Source organism: Urtica dioica, chromosome 2 (genome assembly GCF_054948205.1).
Source record: "Urtica dioica subsp. dioica isolate 48M chromosome 2, U.dioica_male_clone48M_v1_H2, whole genome shotgun sequence".
NCBI lineage: Eukaryota > Viridiplantae > Streptophyta > Magnoliopsida > Rosales > Urticaceae > Urtica > Urtica dioica.
Window position 1 is genome coordinate 33,676,328 of NC_142757.1, and position 23,795 is coordinate 33,700,122.

The 23,795-nt window shown below is 35.0% G+C and overlaps 2 protein-coding genes across 3 annotated transcripts; both read right to left on the reverse strand.

Moving 5' to 3' along the window:
- Positions 1-7,907: 7,907 nt before the first annotated feature.
- LOC149404472 (electron transporter, putative (Protein of unknown function, DUF547)) lies at positions 7,908-17,195 on the reverse strand. 2 transcript variants are annotated; one of them, XM_089607006.1, is made up of 11 exons: positions 16,386-17,195; positions 15,945-15,999; positions 15,773-15,850; positions 15,560-15,676; positions 15,138-15,455; positions 14,341-14,660; positions 13,015-13,114; positions 12,886-12,945; positions 11,979-12,065; positions 11,605-11,742; positions 7,908-8,521 (listed from the first exon to the last, which is right to left on the reverse strand). In XM_089607006.1, exons 1-11 carry the CDS (start codon positions 16,523-16,525, stop codon positions 8,198-8,200), a joined length of 1,737 nt encoding a protein of 578 aa, XP_089463132.1. In that variant the 5' UTR covers positions 16,526-17,195; the 3' UTR covers positions 7,908-8,197. The 2 variants fall into 2 exon arrangements, with proteins under 2 accessions (XP_089463132.1, XP_089463131.1); XM_089607005.1 differs by having other exon boundaries at positions 14,341-14,669.
- A 2,212-nt stretch (positions 17,196-19,407) lies between these two features.
- On the reverse strand, positions 19,408-19,832 carry LOC149404473 (secreted RxLR effector protein 161-like). The gene is made up of 2 exons (XM_089607543.1): positions 19,672-19,832; positions 19,408-19,570 (listed from the first exon to the last, which is right to left on the reverse strand). Exons 1-2 carry the CDS (start codon positions 19,830-19,832, stop codon positions 19,408-19,410), a joined length of 324 nt encoding a protein of 107 aa, XP_089463669.1.
- Between the last annotated feature and the right edge of the window lie 3,963 nt (positions 19,833-23,795).

Here is a 23,795-nt window from a genome sequence, read left to right on the forward strand (position 1 = left end):
TGTATTTCAGTCAATTTACGCGTGTAAATACATGGATGTGGCCATTTATATAAGATTTACGAAACGTTGGCTCTATAGAAATGTGAAATTGTAAATATGACTATATATCTAATGGACCCTTCAGTTAATCGCTTAATATGCTTATCCGTGAAATAATCAATGAGATTTACGGAAATCTTTCAAAACGCTCTACACAAATTAACTTCAACAACATTCACTTTCAGTTTAAAAAAAATGACATTAACTCTAAATTAGGAGGAACAACTAAACCCATAATTTATGTTCTTTTGGTAATTTCACAGGTAAAAATCAACAAATGATGGGAGGGTTGTCATGAAAACCAATTTTAGTTATTTACATTATGTCATTTGCATTATGTCCTTCTGGTAATTTCATAAGTAAAAATTTATAATAAAAGATATACTTTATTAGTGATTTGTAAAACTTATTGATAATTTAATAATAAACAAGAAACTAAGGGGATGATTGTCATGAAAACTCAGGATATAGATGCAGCATTTGACTAAAATCTTGGGGATACAATTGATATTTTCTCTTATGAAATTACACCTTACAAACATAATAAATGAAAAAAAAAATATATAAAAAAAGAGCAATTAGTCCCTATCCACTTATGATAAGTGAAATTATATTCAAGCTCTTCATTTTATTTTTATTTTTGGAAACGTGACACTGAATTTCATTATTGAAAATGATAATTTGGCGAAAAAAGGAGATAGGGAACCTAGTTATCGTATCTTTATGCTTCCAGCATCTTTTAGCAAGATAATATTGTCTTTAAGTATGCTCAATGATAACTACTTTAAGAATTTTCAGCAACATAATTGTTAATGTTTTTTTTTATTAATTGTGATTGTTGTTAATAATGGTATATTTTTGCGTTTAAAATGAACTTTATACCATTGTTCTTTTAGCTCTATTTGCATAGTGGTTCAATAAATATCATAGATGAGGATGACATATCTAGTTATGATGGAGATGATAATTCAAGCTTCAATTGGGTACATAAAAAACATTTTACTTTGATGGAATTGAACTCTACCGTTAAAGCATTAGGATAATGCAAAGTCTTTGTCGAAAAATCTTATGGGATTCAATCATTTGCATGTGGTACTAACATGGACGATGTCAAACTCGAAGGCATCACCCAGAGTCAAGCTCTAGAAAAACCCTGATATTTAATCTCAGTGGTCATCAGGCTATAAGCTCCATAACATCCCGACATAGATTTTTGTCATAAGTGTCGTGCCCACCATCAATCTTGATTCCAATCCTCTACCATAGGTGCCGGTTCCATCATCACCACTGACGCCAACTCATCCAATGGGGTTGTGTCCACTATTGCCTACGAAGCGAGCTATCTCTAGGCAACAAAGATTCGCCATCTCCGTGTTCGAGCTCTTCAGCGCAAACACCATATGCTCAAGCACAAGAGTGTCGCCACCACTAATGTCAAGGTTGGTAGCAACATTGATGTAAGGGAAGAGAGATAGATCGAACCATTTATTGTTTGCCTCACTCCGAAGTTACAAGGCAAAGGCAAAGATAATTGCTCGATTATCGACCTGATATGTGATAAGAGAGAATAATCTCTGCAAAATGGACACATCAACCACTACTACAATGTTGTTAATGACATGACTTTATCCCTTAAAAAAATATATTAAATATGACTTGTTTGAAATAAAGAGAGGTAGATACGAGAAGCAATTTGAACATATATCACGTGCAATGGACAACATCTACTGAAATGTTACATAGTAAACCATATGTGACGAGGAAGGCGTTGATCACGAGATCCAGGCCTATTAATTTTAATAATATTAGAAATATCTTAATGTAATGATAGAAAATGGAATATGGAATCATTCTACCTCCCCAACTTACCTTTCCAGCTTATTTTCTCAGTCCAGATCTCTTTAATTTGAGCTCAATAAACTTTTACCATTTTCAATCTTACATTTTGTGCAAATTCATACTTTATATTTATTATTTACATAAATTGGATCTCACAAACGGGAAGTTGAGGTTCAATTTCAACAAATTCAAATTAGACTCTTATTGAAGTTTGCAACTACTTGACGATACGATTCTATGATCAATAAATGTCTCATCAAGATACAAGGATGATTCATCATCTAGTAAAACTTGAGGTGTCAATAAATATTTTGTGTCCAACATGCGATACAACGCCTGTAAATTTGTCCAAGAGTGCAAGAGATGCGAAAGGTTCTCATGAGTGTAAAAAAAACGCTTGCGTATCATCCTCCCTTACATCTTGGTCAAGAGACCCTTTTCCAATGGGCAATCAACCTCATTGTGCCACTCCCAATGGAAAATTCAAGATGCACGTTTGTCGTCATCACCATCGATAATGTCACAAAGTGGGTGAAAGCTAAGCCTCCCGCAAAATCACAAAATTCATCATTATGGATTTCATTTAGCGATACGAATACCTAAACATGATTAGGAAAATAGAATTGAAAATTTGAGTTTAATCATAGGAATCTTGACCATTGGAGAAGAAAGTGAAGCTAACGCGCCCTTATGTTTCTCAGATCCGTTCATCCTCGCATTTTGTGTTTTAGTTTAATTTTCTAGTTCATTGTAATCTATTACATTCGTTAGATTAATTTGGAGTTCAATTTGTTGCTAACTTGGAAATTCTCGGTTAATCTTTGTCCTTGTGGGATTGACTCATACTTAAGATTTACTACTTTAGCGACTACGTTCATTTGCATACAAAGTATCGCAGCAATTATTTGCATCACATATGCGTTTGAATTTTCATGTACTTTTTCTATGTGGACTCACTAGTTCTAAGTTCTAACTAGGTCAAATTTGCATTTTATGCCCAAAATTACCTAAAATGATATAACCAAAAGGCTCAAATTTACAACAACAAAAAAATAATGCGACGAAATGAACTTGAATATCCTCTCATTTTATTCCTCTAAAATAAATTTTAATTTCTTTATTCCACATGTGTCAATATTCATATCCGATTTGATCCTAATTTAGATTATAAATATCCAACAAGTATTTAAAAAATCAATTAATTAAGTAACTAAGCCATCAAAATTTGCAAAATTTGCTAAGTAGCTATTATGGTGATTAGACATTGTTTAGATGTTTTTAGCATTCTATTTATGCTCTTGGAATCTCATAGTTATTTGTAATTATTAACGAATATTTACAATTATTATTATCTTTTTAACGTTGTTAATAGAATCTCGTGGCTATTTACTTAAAATTTACTAAACATTGGCTATATGGAAAAACTTGAGTTTTGATATGGCTATATATCTAGAGATCCCTTAAAAATATCGTGATATTATTTGCATCACATATGCGCTTGAATTCTCATGTACTCATTCTACGTTGACTAACTAGTTCTAAATAGGGTTAAATATGTGTTCTATGCCCCAAACTTTTTAACCACTTTTGTTGTTTTTTATTCGATCATTTTCACCCTAGCTTAGAGACTAAATGTATCATATCAACAAAGCTAACGAACTTGAATTCCCATGCTAAAATTACCTCTTTGAAATTCCAACCTTTTATTTACGATATTAGACGATTCCATTAAACACTGTCAGAATAATGTCTCGATTCATATACATTTGTGTATATATATCATTACGTGTACGTCTATATCAAGGTTTGCATAGCCTTTTTTTTTTGCAATATATGTTAACACTCTGTTTCGGGCTAATACTAATGAGCTGTTTGTGGTTCAACCCAGGATCGGACCCTGAGAGTGCGCGTAGACTGGTGTCGTCAAACACCTAAGATCACAGGCCTTAAATAGGCAAGAGATGTTTCAGCTCAAGGTCTGAGAAGGCAATAAACGTGAGCTAGATGGGCGCGGAATGTTTCCCTTCTTTGTGCCATCCGACGCTTAACATTAGTACTGGTGTAATGTCAAACGTTAAAGAGAAAACGTCATCGTTATTTCAGGAGCGTATGGAGTTTTAGAGAGAGTAAGTATAGGTGTTCTCAGCTAAGGAATGACTTACAAAATGAAGAGAGCGGGTCCATATTTATAGGCATAAGGACTCATGATCGTGACTGACACAATTTGAGGACCCTGGACAAGACCTGCTTGAGAGGTTTCGCGTGAAGATCTCTCGGTCTCGCCATAGGTGGGCAAGATCTCAGGAAGCGTCGCCCGTGTGAGGGCGGATCTCACCATTAGGCGGAGAGACCTGCTTGATTGGTGACCCCTGCTAGAAGTAGGCCTCGCCATTGGTCGACAAGGCCTTAGGCCACGGGGCTTAGGCCCTGTGATCTGCGAGGCTTGCTCTTCAGTTGGCATCGACGAGGTCTGCGAGACCTGCCTCCGAAGGCTGGGTCTCGCTCGTAGCTCGCGGGACATGCCATTGGGGCTAGGTCTCATCTGTGGCTCGCGAGACCTGCCTGATGAGGTTGGGTTTCGCCTCTTCCCGACGGGACCTCTTCGGGGTCCCACCTGAATCTGGTCGTAGACCGGTTTTACGATGGTCTTGGATAATTCTATTCATCGGATCCATCGCGTTTGATCATTTTTTGAGGGCCGAATTTTTACCCTATAACAATTTAAATTATTATTTTACTCTTTTAGTTATTTTTTCTCGATTCGAATAAGTTTTTTTAAAAAGAAACATCTCAATAACAATCAGAATTGGCTTCGGCCATACAAAGTTGTCGGACAAAGCCTGTACCTCATTCAAACAATAAATGTCTTGAATTGAAAACAAGAAATAGAAAACTGACAAAGCAAACAAAGGAAGACAAGGGTCTATTTTGCCGAGAAATGCTAATCCTGCCAAGAACTCCCTTAAGCTCCTTTTGTTATGAATATTACCCACTGAAGATAATAAAATAACCATGAATGATTACTGAATTTGATAAGAAGTTTACTTCATTAGCAGTTATGATTAGTGGGTTGTTTTCTAAAGAGAATCAATAACAATTATCATCCATAGTCTCCGTATTAAACTGAATTGCATTCGGGGCATCTAAGTTCGGGCGGTGAGCTAAAACATGGTCGATGATTGATACATGTCTGGATAGCTGTATCTGAAATCATATATGTGGAACACAAGTGAAGGTTGATAACTTGGTGGGAGCATTCTACACTTTTGATAAGTGTACGGCCTAGACAGACTTTGGTTATTGATGTGTCGTTTAAGTACTGTTACGATACACTAACTAGGTTGGCTATGATGATCACAGTGAGACTTAATCTAAATCAAGAAGTGATCACAGACTTCTAGGTTATATTACTGGGTTCTTTGACTCATTCGTCAATGATTATTATCATGCCAAAATACTTATGTTTTGGGAATTCATTATATAATCTGAGCGGAAAGTGATTCACATATACTAAATCCAACCTTCCTGAAAAAAGGTCAATGTTCACTCACCTAAGGGTTGATTCCAGATTCGATTGATTATGCACACGTACGTAGTAAGTACATACGAAAGAATCTTTCGCAGTGGAAGCAATGATGCTTAGGGCTCATATGTATCAAGAAGAGTATAACATAATAATTGACATTTCTCGATACGAGTTGAGTCTGGAGGATTGGGATCATGTATAGACTATATCAGTGGACTCTTAGAATTCTAGTAATAAGAAGAGTGCAGTCTTGGATTATTTTATGGAGTATCCCCAAGATTGACGAATCGATTAATTAGAGAAAGGACTGTTTCATCTATTTAATCGGATTTGTAGGAGCTTCTTTTACTAAGTCCATAGTCCACGATTCGACTCTGATAAAGATGGACAAGAACTCTCTAGTAATAATAAATACTTATTATTATTACAATCTCACATCTGTAAAAGGTACTAGCAGCATTCATTCAGAAATTAGTCTATTTGCTGAATTAAACTATTTATTGTGAAATTAATTATTTATTATTGGATTAAGTCAATAATTAATTGAATTTTAAGTTGGGCCTTGTGCACACTGTGAAATTCGAAATTCCTAGGCCCGATACCAACATGTGGCCGCCTACATTAGGGTTTTAAATACCCAACATTCTATCTTTAATTAGTTGCTAGATTTATGGAAAAGAAATCAAGTAACTAAATGAATAAGAGAGAGAATAATGATGGTTGAGATATTTTCTCTCAATTGAATAAGGAAATAAGACATTGTCATTTATTCTGTCTCATGAATATATTCATAATATCTAGGAGAATAATAATGATAGAGATATTCTCTACATTAAATAAGGAAATAAGATATTGTCCTCATTATTCTCAAATATCTAGATTACTTATATAGGAGAATAATAAGAAAATATAATATCCTAGATTCTGATTTGATGAATGAGAGAAAAAATAGGATTTGTAGTCAAGATCCAATGGTTCATGATTAACTACAAAATATGAAAGAATATAGGAGAATAAGGAAACCTAATGACTTCCTAAAATATCTCCATTCTACCACTATAAATAAGGATCAAGGAGAACGCAATAGACACACAAGCAAACTGAAAAATTTGCCCATCACAACATCAGTATGGCCGAATTCTTTTCCTCTCCCTCTCCATCGGAGTTACGTGATTCCAATCCCATAAACGCGATACGAACTGAATCTCTAAATCAAGTCGTAGTGAAATAACGAGTGAGCCCACACTTTCTTCTTATTCCATCCGGAGGTTACTTTTCGGAAGATTACGGTATCTTCGTAGAGATCCAAAATGACGAGAGTCCTGTCGTCGTTTCCGGAGATTTAGAGCTTGAATATCGAGTTATTGGAGCTCAGAACGGGATCTTGAAGAACTCGATTGAAGGAGTCAGTAGCAGATTGTCAAACATGTAAGTAATCTGAAAACTCGTCTTTTAATCGGTTGGTCGAATCGCTCTCTAGTTTATTCAATTCAAATATGTAAATCTAGATCTTGTTTGTATAATCGTATTATGAATAAGTAGCCCATTAGCGTAGTTATTTATTTTCCGCATGGTTATAAAGATGTTTAATTCCCAACACCTTCAACATATATTTTCTACGAATCTTGAATTGAGCAAGAGAGAGTGCGAATAAGAGGCGTAATCTTGATTTATACGCTACCCTCGTAACCTCAAGGAACTCCAATCTTGGCACGAGACTTAAAAGAAATTATTCCCTCCATAAAGCTTTTTTTTTAAACAGAGGGACATCATTTTTTAAGAAACACCAAACCTAGAAGATGACTATCTCATTTTTTGGTACTAAAAGAAACCACCCTAAAGGTGGAATTAATATCATCGCTAGACTTAAATATTAACATCACATTGCAACAAAAAGAAATAAACAAACAATCGAGAAACAAACTTCTACGGACGAAAACTCCTTATCAGCATCCTCCCAGAACGTCTCGACGTGGTCACTCCGGTCAGACTCTATCAACCACTGACAAAGAAGTGTAGTGCCAGCCCCCATTCTCCGATGTCGTCGAGAAATGCTAAAGCCCCCGGAACGTCTCTAGAGGAAGGGGGCGACGCACTGAAGAAAAAGGTAGGGATTTTGAAACCCTAACTTTAGAGAGAATAAAAGTTTAAAGAGAGACGTTTTAGTATGTCTTTGGACCAAAGGTAGAGACGTCACTCATTTAAGGCGGAATCAAATTTTTTGAACATTATATTACATACACATATACGTGTTTAAAACGTTATTTTTTGCGTAAGTGGCATGAAAAATAGTCATATTAGATGCCATGTCACATTTTGATTGGCATTTTTTTTAATAAAGCAATTATTATTTTAAATAAAAAATATCATCTTTTTGTTTCGGTTATAAAAAAAATAAATAAAAAAATCATAGAGATTTGTACTCCATTTTTTGGGTAGTTGCGGTTCCATTGGATTTTGCGACAACTCTTGGTCATTTTTATTGGTTTCGTCGCCTTTATGTGGTTCGGAAATCACAATTCACATACCAACAACTAGTTTATTATCATCCATGTTTCTTTTTTTGAACCTCCAAACAATGCAATATCACCATAATGACTACTTATTTAGAATTTACAGAAAGTTGACTATTTAGTAAATCTTCAAATTTTGGTGACTTAGTTACTCAATTAATTGGTAAAAACAAAGTAGGAGTTAATTACAATAGTAAGTATACACTACAATGTCCTATGCATTCTAATTGGATATAGTAACACTATTTCCAAAATGACATATCCCAACAATGAAAGGCTCTCACAACCACCAAGGCTTCTGGGCGAGGCCTTTGGAGAAGACATAGCGGAACCTTGAGCTGTAAGGCAGCCACTCGATGATCTTCTTACCGGACTTGTTAGAGTCGAGGCACTTTTGGACAGAATCTCGAAGTTTGTTGTCAACGTTTTGCGTGAGCCATTTGAGGAGGTCATCAGAGCCGTAACACGCCTCCCTCGTGAACCGTTCCAACATCTTCGGAAGGAACACTTTCCTTGTCTTCTTCACCACCACGTTCGACTGAAGAAACTCTCTTTTCGCCTCTTCTAGCTCTTCTTTCACGTTCGAGGCCGTGTATACTCTCAACTGCAACATTCACAATGCAAACTCATGATCTCGTATCAAAGAAAAAAAATGAAAAAAAGTTGTTTTAATTAATTAGTATTATGTGAAAGCTGAAATAAGCTATTCTTTATAGACAATAATTGATACATTAATCCAGGTTAGCTTTAATTGATACATAAATCTAAGATGATCTCATGATCTAAAGTGATTTTAACTGAAAATACATGAATCTAAGGTGAGTTTTCTTTGTTTTTGTGTAGTTGAGGGTTAATTGAAATTGCTAACAAGTTGAAATTAGCCCTTTGGTTGATTTTATAGATTACAAAACATTATATATATATATATATATATATATATATATATATATAATATACTGTGCTTGTTATGAAAATTATGGTATGCTCATTTGTATTAGCTCATTATTATTTTTCCCTCTCTATTATTGTTGGCCAATAAATTTAATTTGACTTTAGTGTCCAAATTTTACTATAAATAGATGAGCATGGATGAACTAAAATTCATCCCCGATTTTACAATTCACTCTCTACATTGTCTTCTCTTCCTCTCTAAATTTCCCTTATGATTTATTAGTGTTTAAAGGGCTCTTGCTTTTAGTTATTCATTTGATTTTCATAACAAGTTATCAATACGAAAACTCTCATCCGTAAGATAAACTCGAAGGTATGATACTCTAAATACTAAAACTTTTACAACCATTATTTGTTATTGTATAACAGCAAATTACTATACATAGGAGACTCTGCCACCTTATAATAATATGATGTGATTTACAATATTCTAATTTCATTAGTGTATAACATCATAATACTAAATACATGAAGGCTCTACCACCTTATAGTAAAGTGATGTGAACTACATATAATCTTTTTTTTTTATTAATGTCAACTTTCTATACACAGTAGACTATGTCACCTTATAGAAAAATGTTATTAATTGCAAATTTATTTTAACTGATTTATTAATATTTTATTTTGATTAACCATGTCCTTTTAATATTCGTACATGTGCATCTTATTTATTACACATTATTATACTTTATATGATTAATTTCACCACAAAATGAAAAAAATTACTCAACGATAATATATATAACGACCATAAAACAGCTATATTTTACCATATAAATACATATCTATTCAACTCATTTTTGCCATACAAAAAATCCCAAATTTTCTTCTACCTCAAATATTTTTCTACTCTCATTATTTTTCAGTTCACACTCATGTCTCGTTTAATACTAGTCTTTATTGACATACTTATTATTATGCTTAATGTTTATGTTTTTACCGAAGAAGTTTCACCAGATGAATTTTACTTTGTTATAATAATGTTTGGACTCATGTATTACTTTGTATTCCTTACAATCTTTGTAGACTTGTATGTCCTTAATCAATAATCTAAGAAATTTTTACATAATAGTTATCATCATGGCAAATTTTGTGAAGCTTGAATTCAGCCCATTAAATATCACGGGACATAACTACATGCCGTGGCGGGTGGGTGTAGAGATGCACTTAGTATCCAAGTACTTACTAGATACTTTCGGTGGAAAATACCTCGTCAAGTATGGAAAATACCTAGTAAGATTTTTAACGAGACAACATGAACACACAAATATCATAATGAGCACTCCAAGGAGGAGTGTTATGAAAATCGTGTTATGCTCATTTGTATCTGCTCAATGTTCTTTTTTCCTCTCTATTATTGTTGGACCAATATATTTAATTTGACTTTAGTGTCGAAATTTGACTATAAATAGATGAACATGGATGAACTAAAATTCATCCCCGATTTCACAATTCACTCTCTACATCTCTCTATCTCTTTCTCTCTAAATTTCATGTCTTGATTTACCGGTGTTTAAGGAGTTTTTGCTTTTAATAATTTTTTTGGTTTTCATAACAGTGCTTTTATTTTAAATGAACTTTATTCTTAAAAGGCTAGAGCGGTACATCATTTCTGATAAAGCTACATAAAAAATTATTTTTTGTTTTGTTTTATCTTCAAGGAATTTTCATTTTTTTAATGTCCATTTAGAATAATGGCTTTTACATAAACAAATTAATGATACTCTATCAGTTCAGATAAAGAAGCTGAGGTAAGATATTCTTGAGACAAACGCACGTAATCAGATAGGATATTAAAATACATAAACAGAGAGATACTATTTAGGGAGAAAATCAGAGAAATATTTAAAGCAGCTAAGCCCTCCTAAGTTTATGTACATTACTAGTTTTCGGACGCTCATCAAATATATTCGTGAAAAAATAAATACAGATCATTTAAACATAATAATAATAATAACCAGTTAAATAATTTGTTCAAAAGTAAGAAAAGTCTTGAAAAAATTTGTTCAAAAGTAACGAAGTCTTGAAAGATGAAAAACAAATTTATTAAATCATGGTTTGAGTTGTTTATAGTATTGGAAAAATAATTCTGATAAAAGATATTGGAATATAATGTATTTTTGTTTAATAAAAATTAATACTCTATAGTTGAAGAGTTAGATAGACTCAATTTTTTTTTCCCTCTGAAGGATAACTTTGTTGTCAGTGAGATTGAACTCACAACCACCACTTTGAAGGTAGTAGTGTTGAATTATCCACTATATTATGCTAAGTACCACAAACTCAAATTGGTTTTAAAGGGGAAAAAATAAATAGAGAGATATGGATTATTTTTATAGTATGATAGATAGATTGATCCTATGGCAAGCAAAGCAAAGGAAACTAAACAATTTTTTTTTTATTTTTTTGAAGGCAGCTTTTACTGCAGTGGGGATTGAACCCACGACCTCCACACAGGAAGTGGTGTGGAATTACCACTAGGCTATCCTAGGTACCACGAAACTAAACAATTTTTAGTAAGTTCATTTTTCTCTAAAGTGGAATAATAAGGGATTATTTCAAAAATATTATTAAATGAAAGGTTTTGCCTATTAAAAGGGATTATTTCTCATTTCGCTATTAAAAGTGAAATCAATGCTTATTAATGGATAATGATAATAACTTTCCATAATCATATTTCTAGAATAATCTCATATAATAACCCATTGAAAGAAAGAAGCAATATATAAAACGTACCACGGGATCGGAAAAGGCTCCAGTGCAAAGGGCAAAGCAAACAATTGGTTGAGAATTTGGAAGACCCAATTTCGAACTCAACCGTTTATCTTCCCCGGATTTTTTTCTCAACGTAGCTAAAAGGATTGTCTCAAGCCACTGTAAATTATATTAACAAAAAAAGTTAATTGAGATTGATGTAACGTTATGCTTTATAATGACTTGCCTTGAACAAAAGAGAAAAAAACTTGAACATGTTTGATTTGCAGAAATTAACATCACTTATTAACTATATTGTAAACAATTGCAAGTAATATTATTGTAAACTATATTTTGATCATGGGGGGAAAAAACTATAGCCTATAATTTAATCAACGAAAAATTAACTAGTATACCCATCCGACTCGAGGGGTTCGAAAGCAAAAAATGGAATGTTCGATGGCGTTTGCGCTGATGATTCGACCGCCGATGTTATAAGCAGCCTGCACTACACCAATAACCAAATTACATTCTCCAAGGAAAAAAAAAACCAAATTACTAATTTCTCCATCTCATTTTTATTTCTTTTTAACTTTTTTTTTTGTGAACAAAGAATGAAATTCTAAATGCATTCTAAGTTACATGGAAGTCAAATTCTTGTATGAGTTATATATTTATTAAGGTAATTTAGCAAAATAGCCAACTTAAACGTTGAGAATTGCTATATAGCTAAAGTTTGGTAAATATTAGGTAAATAACCAATTTTATATATTTACAAACATAAATATTAAGTAAATAGTCACTGCCATATTAAGTCACGTCATCATTTATGGCTATTTACCTAATATTTACAAAATCTTAGCTATTTAGCAATATCAAACGTTTAAATTGACTATTTTTCTAATTTTTTGTATTTATTATGTTCTCTTACAAACAAGTCAATACAGCATAAGTAAATGATATACAAATTTAGTGTGACCACTTTTATTGCATTATTTTTGGGATAACAATGTTGGCGTGACTAGTGATGCATACTTTTTAGGTACAACGTTTTCTTCCATGGAAAAAAGTTTAGCCACAACAAACAAGTCATCACTAAATAAATATTTCGGAAGTTGTGGCTGAAAGTGACCTTCTTTGGTGTTGAATCTAAAAAAATATTCCTTTAAAAAAGGATTAGAAGGCTATATTATGAATAGTTTAAGGACCAAAATGCTCTAAAAAAAGGGTAAGGCACCAAAGTGTTAATATCACAAAAAAAGATTATTTGTGCCAAAAAAATAAAAAATGAAATACAAGAAAAGTTTTCTTTGAAGGAAGTACCTTCTGAAACAAGGCTAGCCTCCTCAAAGAGCTGTTGGGAATGCCATATGCTAAGTAGGCCTGCGTTTTTATATAAAAGAAAAACGTAAATATATATAATTCAGCAATGCAACAAAATGTAAGACTCACATGCATAATGAGAGCATTGTACACATTGATCCAAAACGCAGTCTGGGCATCGATCGACATATGGCTCACACTCACTTTCTCAAGCTGTTCCACTAGAACTCTGCAATGCTCAAAGCAAAACAAAATAAATGTTACTCAAATCAAAGCCAGGTGGTCAAAGTTATAAAGAAAAATGACCTCAAATTAATATATCTTGTGCCCTTTGGATTGAGGAAGATTAAAAATATGTGAGAAAAATTGAAGGACAATGTATAACTAAGTGTAGAATGAAAGTTCACCCAAATATACCTTCTCACTCACTTTCTTCTTTTCTCTCATTTTCTTCTCGAGTTCCTAACATAATAGTGATTTTTTTTATTTCCTTTCACAAATTTTATCTTTCTTTCAAATTTTCACTTTCCATAGTAAAATTCGAGTTCCAAACAACGAGAAACTACTTTAGATGGTGTATGATACGAGAGAGAGCTTTATTTATTTATTTATTTATATTCATGGGAGTAGCTCTTTTTATTAGGCTTGAGCCAAATTTTCTGATGGCAAAGACATAAGTTCCATGCTAAGAATGCTTTAGATTGTGTATGATTTTGAAATGGTTAAGTGAGCTTATCAATAGTTAACGGCCGTTACCGCTAATGGTTACAATGAGGTAAATTTCCAAACCATTACAGAATCTGGCTGGAATGACTAGGACAAGAATCACAACATTTGATAGGAATTTCAAATTCAAGCTTTGGTTTGGATTTATATAAAATTTCTGGCTGTCCAGTGAATGATTGGTGGCTGTATCACTTTGTCCCGTATTTTTAACTGAAAGTTGAAACGTTCAATTTTTCATCAATAGAAATATTTTAGCTAATTTGCCAACTATATTATTATGGTCAAATTTAGTTGAAATAATTAACAGAAGGTATAAAAACTCAAGGGGCAAAGTGCCATAAGAACTTTTAGTCAGGGGGCAAGTAGACAATTATTCTTTTAATTTTAGCTTTTTAGTGCAGATATTCCGTGAACTACAGCAAGTGACAATCGAACTATTTTATGAGCAAAGTAGTCCTCAAACTTTATTTTTGTAGAGTTTTGGTCATTGTCATAAAAAGAAATTGTATAAAACTCTATGAAATTCAAGACATCAAATTTTTTTTTTTTTTTTTTTTTTTTCAATTTTGATTTCCCAGTTTTTCTATTTTTAGTATGACCAAAGTGCTATAAACTCTCAAGAGTCTAGAACACCATGATATTCATTTGTTATAGTTGGTTGACTACTTGCCCTGAAAGCCTAAAAAATTTAGTCCCACCACAAAAAAAAAAAAAAAAAAAAAACCGAACCTGTAGTTGGTGATAGCGTAAGAAGCGTGGGAGAAGTGGGTCTTGTCTGTGGAAATCCAGGAGATCTCGACCATGGATTTGGCATGGTGATCCTCGTCTCCAATGCTGCGGCGGGGCTGCACTATGTTCGTGCACGACCTCGACAGGAAAGGCGAGCGGTGTTTGCTCTCTGCGCATGCCGCCCTCGTGGTGCTGCTGCTGCGAAGCCAACAGTAGACCACTGCCATGCACCTCACCATCTCCTCCGACACCTTGCTCGGACACTGGTGGAGATGCTCTCTCAGCGTTCTCAGCATCGACGCCTTTTCCATTGCTTCAACCTTTCCATTCTCCAAACACAAAACAAGATTCTAAGTCATGTTTTTCTGAAAATCTTGCTAAATAATGTTGGTTTGATATTCGGGAAATGAACCGGCTGATATACAGTGGCGGAGGGGCAAATTTGAAAAAGCCATATAATTTTGAGCTAGAAATATAAAAAAAACAAAAAATTAGGTAAATAGCCAACTAAAACGTTGGAATTGCTATATAGCCAACGTTTCGTAAATCTTAGATAAATAACCATAAATATGACGTGATTTCATAAATGGGTATGGCTATTTACTTAAGATTTACGAAACGTTACCTATTTAGTAATGTCAAATTATAAATGTGACTATTTACCTAATGGGCCCTATAAAAAATTAGTCTATAGAAGTACAAGCTTCTTAAATTCATCCTTAATTAGTAGCCAAGCAATAAATACAAAAGGCTTGATGAATAAAAAAAAAAAAAGATCAATGCAATGCATGTGGTACCTTGGTGGGGGCGGAACGGACATTCTTTGCAGAATCGGGGTGGTCGTCTCTAGATCTTTTCCCCGAGTCGACTAGAGCTTGCAAGGGAGAGCGGAAATTAGGGAAGTTCTTGGAGGAACAGAAAGCGCTCGAGATGACACTCGGATGTTTCCTCGTGTCCTGCTTTGGGTGCGCCGGAGAAGCCATCATCGAGCTCTGCTCGGACGACGGTCGGGTGACACACTGCTCGAATATGTTCCTGTACATCGCCAGCACGTGCTGCTCGCGGTTCGACACCTCTTCCTCCAACGACTCTATTTCAGCCATCAGCTCCTTTGTCTATGTCAAGTTCAGAACACAAACCATATAGGTTCACTTTTTCTTTTTCTTTTTCTTTTTTTCTTTTTTCTTTTTTTGAAGTGGCAAGAGAGGTTTCGGTGTACCTGAGCAGCGAAATGCCTGTGCCCAGGGGACAGAGTACTCGAAGCTCGGCCCATGGCTCTCTCGAGGACCAGCCTCATCGACCTCTCTTGCTTCAGCCGGCTCTGCAACTGCTCAATCTGAAATATACAAATTAATAGTCAGCTAATTACTTACAGCGTGCAAATAGTTTCGCTTTGTCGCGATTCAAGCGGAGCTGATGAGAGAACTCTTACATCTTTCTCGAGAGAGGCGCGGTGTTTGGATGGCATAGCCTTGTTGACATGAGCAGAGCCACTTTGTTGCAGAGAACCCTGTACAATTTTTCATCCAAGATAAACCATATTAATCACCTTCATATTCCTCTCATTTTTTTGTCAGTATTTAATTAAAGGATTTAAGTCTGACATCTGTGCCGTTCTGGTCCTTCCCTCGGAATCCATTCGAGTTCCTATCAGAGGCACTGCAAAGAAGAAAGAACAAAGAGTCATGGAACTTGTTAATGTGTTTTGCCAAAAATAGGAAAAATATTATAATGGCAGAATAAACTTTTTTAAGCTTAAGAAGAGCAGAAAATAGTATAACTTTATAGTCCAAATTGAGGATGAAGACAATGCCAAAAATAAAATAAAGAAATAAAAGATCAGCAAAACTAATATATCTACAAACTATGACGGATCAAACAGCACTTCATGTCTTTATTTTCCTTACGAAAAAGAGAAATCCTTCAAACAATGTATTTCCAGTGGCTACACAAGACACCCATTTTTCTTTATTCAAGTACCACATTGATCACACAAACAAAAACAAGGATATAATATTAATAATAATAATAAATGCTCAACACACCTCTTAGTGCGTCTGTGTTGGGGATGAACAAGCAAGCCAGCCCAAGAACCTCCTTTCTCACTCCCTCTCTTCCCATTTGCTATCTCATCATCTTCTTCCTCTTCCCTAATAACTCCTACACTTAACCCACGCATTGTCATCTCTCTCTCTCTCTCTCTCTCTCTAACTCTCTCCCTCTCACTCTTCGAACTCAGCTTTCTTTACAGTTTCCCAAAAGCCCCATGACCAATTATAATAATAATAAACGAAAAAACTCTCAATTATTTCCTCTAGGTACGAACACACACCACTGGCTCAAGGGAAAGTTCACACAAAAGTCCAAATGCGTAATAGCACTGTGGAGCCAGACAAACATCAAATGGCCTGAGAGAAAAACAATGGGTGACAAAGAACCAAAAGAAAGAGAAGAGAGATTTCCTCAAATGGGAAAAGTCTTGAGTCTGTCTGGGTTCTAAAAAAATTCAAGTTTTGAACTGTAGTTTTCTTCTTCTTTCTTCCTGAAAGCGGGTTAATAATTTCCAAATGGCTTAATTACGACCAGGGTGATTTGAAAAAGTAAGAAGAAAAAAAGGTGGTGTAGCTACGATAGGCTCTTCTGATATACTGGCAAGCTGACTGAAGAATTCAATGTGATGACTTTGGGTTGGTAAGGACTTTAATGCTGTGATTTATTGGAGGAGACTCTCTCTCTCTCTCTCTCTCTCTCTCTCTCTCGTGTTAGAACTTAGAACATGTAGTGTAAGTGGGACAAGCTTGTGGGTGCCAATGAGTTTGCATGGGTATTGTAGTGACTACGCTCACAAGTATAACATTGGAGAGTGTTTTTCTGTTTTTTGTTTGCCCTACAGTTTTTTTGTTTTTTTAAATTATTTTTAGAAAACGCCATTTTTACTTGTCGGTTGAAAAGTTTGTGCCAAAAAGTACTTTGTGAGATCCATTTTACTTTGGTAGATACTATGCCTCACTACTATGCTTGCACACTATTTATTTCGGTGGATTGAAACGCGAAATAGTATCTAACATGTGAATCTTTTCCTATATAAAGCCTCCTTAATTAGAAGAAAATTGCATTCACACCAACAATTCACTCATCCATCTCTCTCTCTCTCTCTCTCTCATTTGCTTTCGGGATTTTGTTTTATCCATTTTTTTTACAATAAAACATTATCACTCGAGTCCTCTAGGCTTCAACTATATAATAAATTCATAAATTCAGAACGCAGGTATAATATTTTGAACAACGAATATTTTAAAATTGATTTATTTTCTTGTGTCAAATTATAACATTTACCTCCTTATCCGAATATGATGATGCCCTTTACAACATATCCTAATTCATTGCACTCTTCCATGTTATGGTGAGAAATGATTTTAGGGTTTAGAACTTCTGTACATTACTCATTAAGGCGGAGTTTAAAAGATTTAGCATTTCATAATTGTTTTGATAAAACCTAAACAATGCATAATAATAAAAAATAGCAAAATGTTACCAACCTCTTGTAATGTGCTTCATCTTTGATCTTCGAACACTCTATCGTTTCGGTTTTGGATGATTATGCACAAACAACCAAAAAAGAATCTTTAAATAAGCTCCAAAAAAGTGTATATGATTTGTGTGTTAAAAAATGTACATATAGAAAAATAACAGTGTTGTTTTGGCGTGTCTCTTAGCCGCGGGTTTGAAAGCTATTTATAGCTTAAAAATCGTATAACACTACTACGAATATGACTTTTAGAAGTGAACAACTTTTTAAAGTGACATGTCACTTCTAATTAAAAGAAAAAATTGACTTAACATATCACTTCCAAAGACGTAACCGAAATATTATAAATGCGATCATTTAAAATTAATTTTTTAGAATTTAGAAGCGACATCTAAATTTTTTTTGCACTTTCAGAAGCGACATGTCGCTGCTAAAAATTTAAGCAGTGTGTTTTTCCCCCTTTTTAATTTGACCTAACTTTTAGAAGCAACATGTCGCTTCTAAAATTTATGTCAATTTAAATTCTTCTTCTTTTTCTTCAGTTCATTTGGGCATTTTTCAAATAAAATCAAACTCCGACCTGAGCTCCGGCTACGGCCTCCTCCACGTATTTGTTTATATATATATATATATATATATATATATATATATATATATATCTCTCTCTCTCTCTCTCTCTCTCTCTCTATCTATCTAGCTTCGGAGACACCGCGAGAAGCTCTACCGCCATGCCTCAAGCTCTCTCACACCACCACTGTGTAAGTCTCATTCTCTCTCTTTTTTTTTCTCCATCACACCAGGACCCATGTTGGTTACCGGTCTGAATTTTTACTGGGGAAATAGAGCGAGCAGCTTCTATGCACACAAAGAAAGGGGAAAAAAAATAAGAAACAAGGGTAACCAAGGTGGGATGGTTTTATGAGGTTTTATATTATCGAAATGCAGAAATACAATGTTGGAGGTAATTAAAAACGTACAAAATAAGTGTTATATATAGGAATAAAAAACTAAGCACTAACACATCTTCTCCTAGAAATGTTCCACGATCAGCACATCCCACAAAGACTAAATCAGCTTACTAACACGTATTATTTATAATAGCTAATTTGTTTCAGTCACAGCCACAACCCCACAACACCAAACATGACGCTAAAAGATTGGTTTGAACAAGTCACGCTTATTGACTCGCAATCTCCCCCGTAAGCTTGATTTGTTCAAGGTTCTTCATTCCGAGAAACTCCCGCATCTCTGCAAACTTAACCATTGCTAGGGCCTTGGTGAGAGTATCCACACGTTGCTCGCTGGTGCTTACCAACTCTACGACGATCTTTTGTTTTTCTACGCATTCGCGGATGAAATGGAAGCGAGTGTTGATGTGCTTGTTGCGTCTGTGAAACTGGATTCTTCATCAGTGCAGTTGTAGACTTGTTGTTGACGTAGAGAGTTATCGGCTTCAACTCGTTTTCGATAACCTCGCTCAACGGAGTTCTCAGCCACAATGCTTGGCACGACACCGCTGTTGCTGCCATGTACTCGGCCTAACAGGAAGATAAGACCACAGGACGCTGCTTCTGGGATTGCCAAGTGATCATATTCCCGTTGAGATAAAACGCCATCCCTCTGATGCTCTTCTTGTCATCGATATCACCGGCTAAATCACTATCAGTGAAATCGATAAGTTCTTCAGCTCCTCGTCCTCTTCTGTACTAAATCCCATAGATGGGCGTTCCCTTCACGTAGCGACGAATGTGCTTCACTGCCTATTGGTGTAGAGCAGTAGGCTTCTCCATGTAGCGACTCACCTGCTACCTACATGTGAAATATTAGGTCGGGTGCGGGTCAAGTATCTGAGACACCCTATGACACGCCTATACTCAGTGGGATTCACCAAGATTCCTTCTGCATCATTTTCGAGCTTTAACTTTGCCTCCATCGGATACTTGCTCAAGTTGCAATCCGTCATCGCGAACTGCTGCAACACCTTTTTTTGCATAAGCTGACTGCTTTAGTGTGATGCATCTTTTCTTTTGATCCACCTCGATACCGAGGTAGTACAAGAGAAATCCGAGGTCATTCATCTCGAACTATTTCATCATTTGCTTCTTGAATCCCTCTACACCATCAATACTGGATCTCGTTGTTAGGAATATTGCCCACGGAAGATAGTTACTCAATATAATAGAAAGTTGACTTTATTAGTATTAGTGGGTTATTTTCTAGTTAGAATCAATAACAACTATCATCTATAGCCTCCGTATTACACTTAATTACATGATGGGCATCTAAGTTGGGCGGTGAGATAAAACATGGTCGGTGATTGATCCATGCCTGGATAGCTGGATCTAAAATCACATATGTGGAACACAAGTGATGTTGTCAATGGTGCCCACAAGAAGATTTGTAATCTTTATTTTGTACATTTGATGTAATAAAGTCTCATGAAGACTCTTGCTTGTAATTGCCTATTCATTTAATAATAAAGTTGAAACGTTCATTCATTCTTTCTTTGTTTGAAGCTTTATGATAAAACCTTAGTCTTTTAGTCCATAAACAAACTTAACAACTTACGAAGAGACAAATGTAGATTTGCATGAACAAACTCTTCGTAGTTTGCTTAAAACGATATATTCGCAATCTTAGGGTCAAAGGACTATTGACCTCAGTACGATTGTTAGAAGAATCTATGATGTCTGGTTATGAGGCATTGAGAGTTGGAGACTCTATAGTTCTTCTAGGTATCTTCTGAAGGTACTGAATTGACCAGTGCACTTCTAGAGACAAGATAAGAACAAACCATTTAACCTCTTATGTCTCGAAGTCACTACGTATGAATTGCATCATGCTTACCTTAATCCTGAAATGAGACATGTCATTTCACAGCTTAGTATTCTCATTTGAGAAAGTCAGAGTTCGGACTCACTATGTGATTCCGAACAGGGCCTATTGGTGAAGTACTAAGTTGTGAGAATTTCATGAGTAACTTTGTGAAGTTCTCATAGATATGGAATTCATGTACAAGATTGTTGAAATGCAATGTATGTCACCTCATGCTTTGTTCCTTGGAGTGTGAATAAATGAACTGGCCAGTGTCCAAATTGAGTCCTGACTCTTTTGGATGAAACAATGTGACTTGTTAGCTCCTCGTCAATACATTGTTTCTAACTTATTCACAAGCGACAAAGGAGTTGAGGAAATAACAACTAGAAGGGTAAAATGGTAATTTAGTAAATCCCGACTAGCTGATGACATTCATGAAGGGTAAACATAGATAATATTCAGTGGATCCGCTCATCATAATTAGGTCGAATTCTTGAGTAGAAAATAAATTCATTTGAACCGAGAGATTTTCAGTGTCAACTCTTTAGTGGAGTCAGTTGGCATTAAGCTAAACTTGGAAAAGGTTTGTGAACTTTTGAGTCCAAGTGTTTAGCTTAAGCTTTGTTCATTTGGGTCCATGAGGTCACTGTCACGAATCACATCGATAGGAATAGTTAAACTGGAAGCTAAGTCAAAACAAGAACGAAAATAGTCAAAAGGGTATTTTTGTCTTTTGAGACAAAGGGTGAAATGAATGTCAATAAATTTTTTGACAAGTTCATTTGATGACTTAATGTCACTCGGCCATGACTTGATCATTGGGCCTGGTGAATTAATTTCATTTCATAAGAATTTTATTGAAAATTCTAAATGGGCCTTTTCTTATGTTGTCATGAACAAGTGAAGAAAATTCTAGAAGCCTTTTCTAGAAAATATGGGCGCCTACCCTATAGAGAAATAGGAGATATTATTTTGTGCATAAATGTATCAAGATACTTGCCAAAAGAAAAAGAGGAAACAAATTTGCATATGGGATGCATAAGGGAATCGGCCAAGTTGAGAAAAAGGCAAGCCATGAACAAAATAGGAAACAAATCAAGGCTTCTAGAAGCCCTTGTTTGGCCGAGTGTCTCAAGAGGGAAAAGAGGAAATTGGCTCATGAATATGTGATATTCTATAGAAGAGGAAACTACCTTATTGAAGGTGAGACCTCTCCTATAAATAGGAGCCTCATTTCCTCACAATTCATTCATCCAAGTTTAAGAGATTCGAGATACTCTCTCTCTAGAACTTGGCCGAACTCCTCTCTCTCTCTCTCTCTCTCTCTCTCTCTCTCTCTCTCTCTCTCTCTCTCTCTCTCTTTCTAGTTTATTTTCGATTTTTCTTGTTTTGGCACCTAGGTCCTCACTCGACCTAGTGTTTAGCTCTGCGACTTCAAGACTCGTTCTTAAGTCGTAGTGTTTAAAAGTGCCCACTCACTAATTCCTTTATTTCGAGTGATTTAGTGATAGAAACTTTTGTGGTTGCTCGAGGTGCCGAGGAAAGGAAGAGAGACGTGCTGCGAGGGGAGACGAGCGTTGCAACTTTCTAAGAGCTTCTCAAAGATCAAGCTTCAAGAAAGGTTAGTAAACTTCTTAGCTCATATTAGTTTTTTTTAATTACATGTACTTGCACTTGTCTAGGTTAGTAAAAACCGTTTTTACTTGTAAAATAAAATTTTTAAAATTTCGCCGCTTCCCGAAGCGTTAATTATTTTCTTAAAACCCTAGATCGATTCCAACAAGTGAAAGGTTGATCTCTTGGGGGGAGCATTCTACACATTTTGTATGTGTACGACCCAGACAGACTTTGATTGTTCATGTTTCGTTTAAGCACCGTTACGACACACTAACCGGGGTCGCTATGATGGTCACAGTGAGACTTGATCTAAATCCTGAAGTGGTCACAGACTTCTAGGTTGTATTGCTAGATTCTATGACTCATTTGTTGATGGCTACTTTAAGATACCTAAATACTATGTCTTGGGAATTTGGGATATGATCTAACCGGAAGAGTTGTAGTCTTTATTTTGTACATTTGATGTAATAAAGTCTCACGAATACTCTTGCTTGTAATTTCTTATTCATTAATAAAAAGTTGAAACGTTCATTCATTCTTCCTTGTCAGTTTGAAGCTTTAGGATAAAACCTTAGTCTTTAGTTCATAAACAAACTTAACAACTTACAAAGAGACAAATATAGATTTGCATGAACAAACTCTTCATAGTTTGCTTAAAACGATATATTCGCAATCTAAGGGTCAAAGGACTATTGATCTCAGTACGATTGTTAGGAGAATCTATGATGTCTGGTTATGGGGCATTGAGAGTTGGAGACTCTATAGTTCTTCTAGGTATCTTCCGAAGGTACTGAATTGACCAGTGCACTTCTAGAGACAAAATAAGAGCAAACCATTTAACCTCTTATGTCTTGAAGTCACTACGTATGAATTGCATCGTGCTTACCTTAATCCTGAAATGAGACATGTCATTTCACAGCTTACGTATTCTCATTTTAGAAAGTCAGAGTTAGGACTCACTATGTGATTCTGAACATGAACTATTGGTGAAGTACTAAGTTGTGAAGATGTCATGAGTAACTTTGTGAAGTTCTCATAGATATGGAATTCATGTACAAGATTGCTGAAATGCAATGTATATCACCTCATGCTTTGTTCCTTGGAATGTGAATAAATGAACTGGCCAGTGTCCAAATTGAGTCTTGACATTTTTGGATGAAACAATGTGACTTGTTAGCTCATCGTCAATACATTGTTTCTAACTTATTCACAAGCGACAAAGGAGTTGAGGAAATAACAACTAGAAGGGTAAAACGGTAATTTTGTAAATCCCGACTAGCTGATGATATTCATGAAGGGTAAACATTGATAATTCAGTGGATCCACTCATTACAATTAGGTTGAATTCTTGAGTATAAAATAAATTAATTTGAACCGAGAGATTTTCAGTGTCAACTCTTTAGTAGAGATAGTTGACATTAAGCTAAACTTGGAAAAGGTTTGTGAACTTTTGAGTCCAAGTATTTAGCTCAAGCTTTGTTCATTTTGATCC

Bases quoted from the DNA above. Each gene is read 5' to 3' on its own strand.
- LOC149404472 (XM_089607005.1), bottom strand. From the start codon at position 16,525: ATGACAATGCGTGGGTTAAGTGTAGGAGTTATTAGGGAAGAGGAAGAA. The intron at 16,000-16,385 runs GTGTGTTGAGCA...TCTTCTTTGCAG, and splicing joins CAACACAGACGCACTAAGAG to TGCCTCTGATAGGAACTCGA. The intron at 14,670-15,137 runs GTACCACATGCA...TTGTGTTTGGAG, and splicing joins TCCGTTCCGCCCCCACCAAG to AATGGAAAGGTTGAAGCAAT.
- LOC149404473 (XM_089607543.1), bottom strand. From the start codon at position 19,832: ATGACGGATTGCAACTTGAGCAAGTATCCGATGGAGGCAAAGTTAAAG. The intron at 19,571-19,671 runs GTGAGTCGCTAC...GATTTAGTACAG, and splicing joins ATTTCACATGTAGGTAGCAG to AAGAGGACGAGGAGCTGAAG.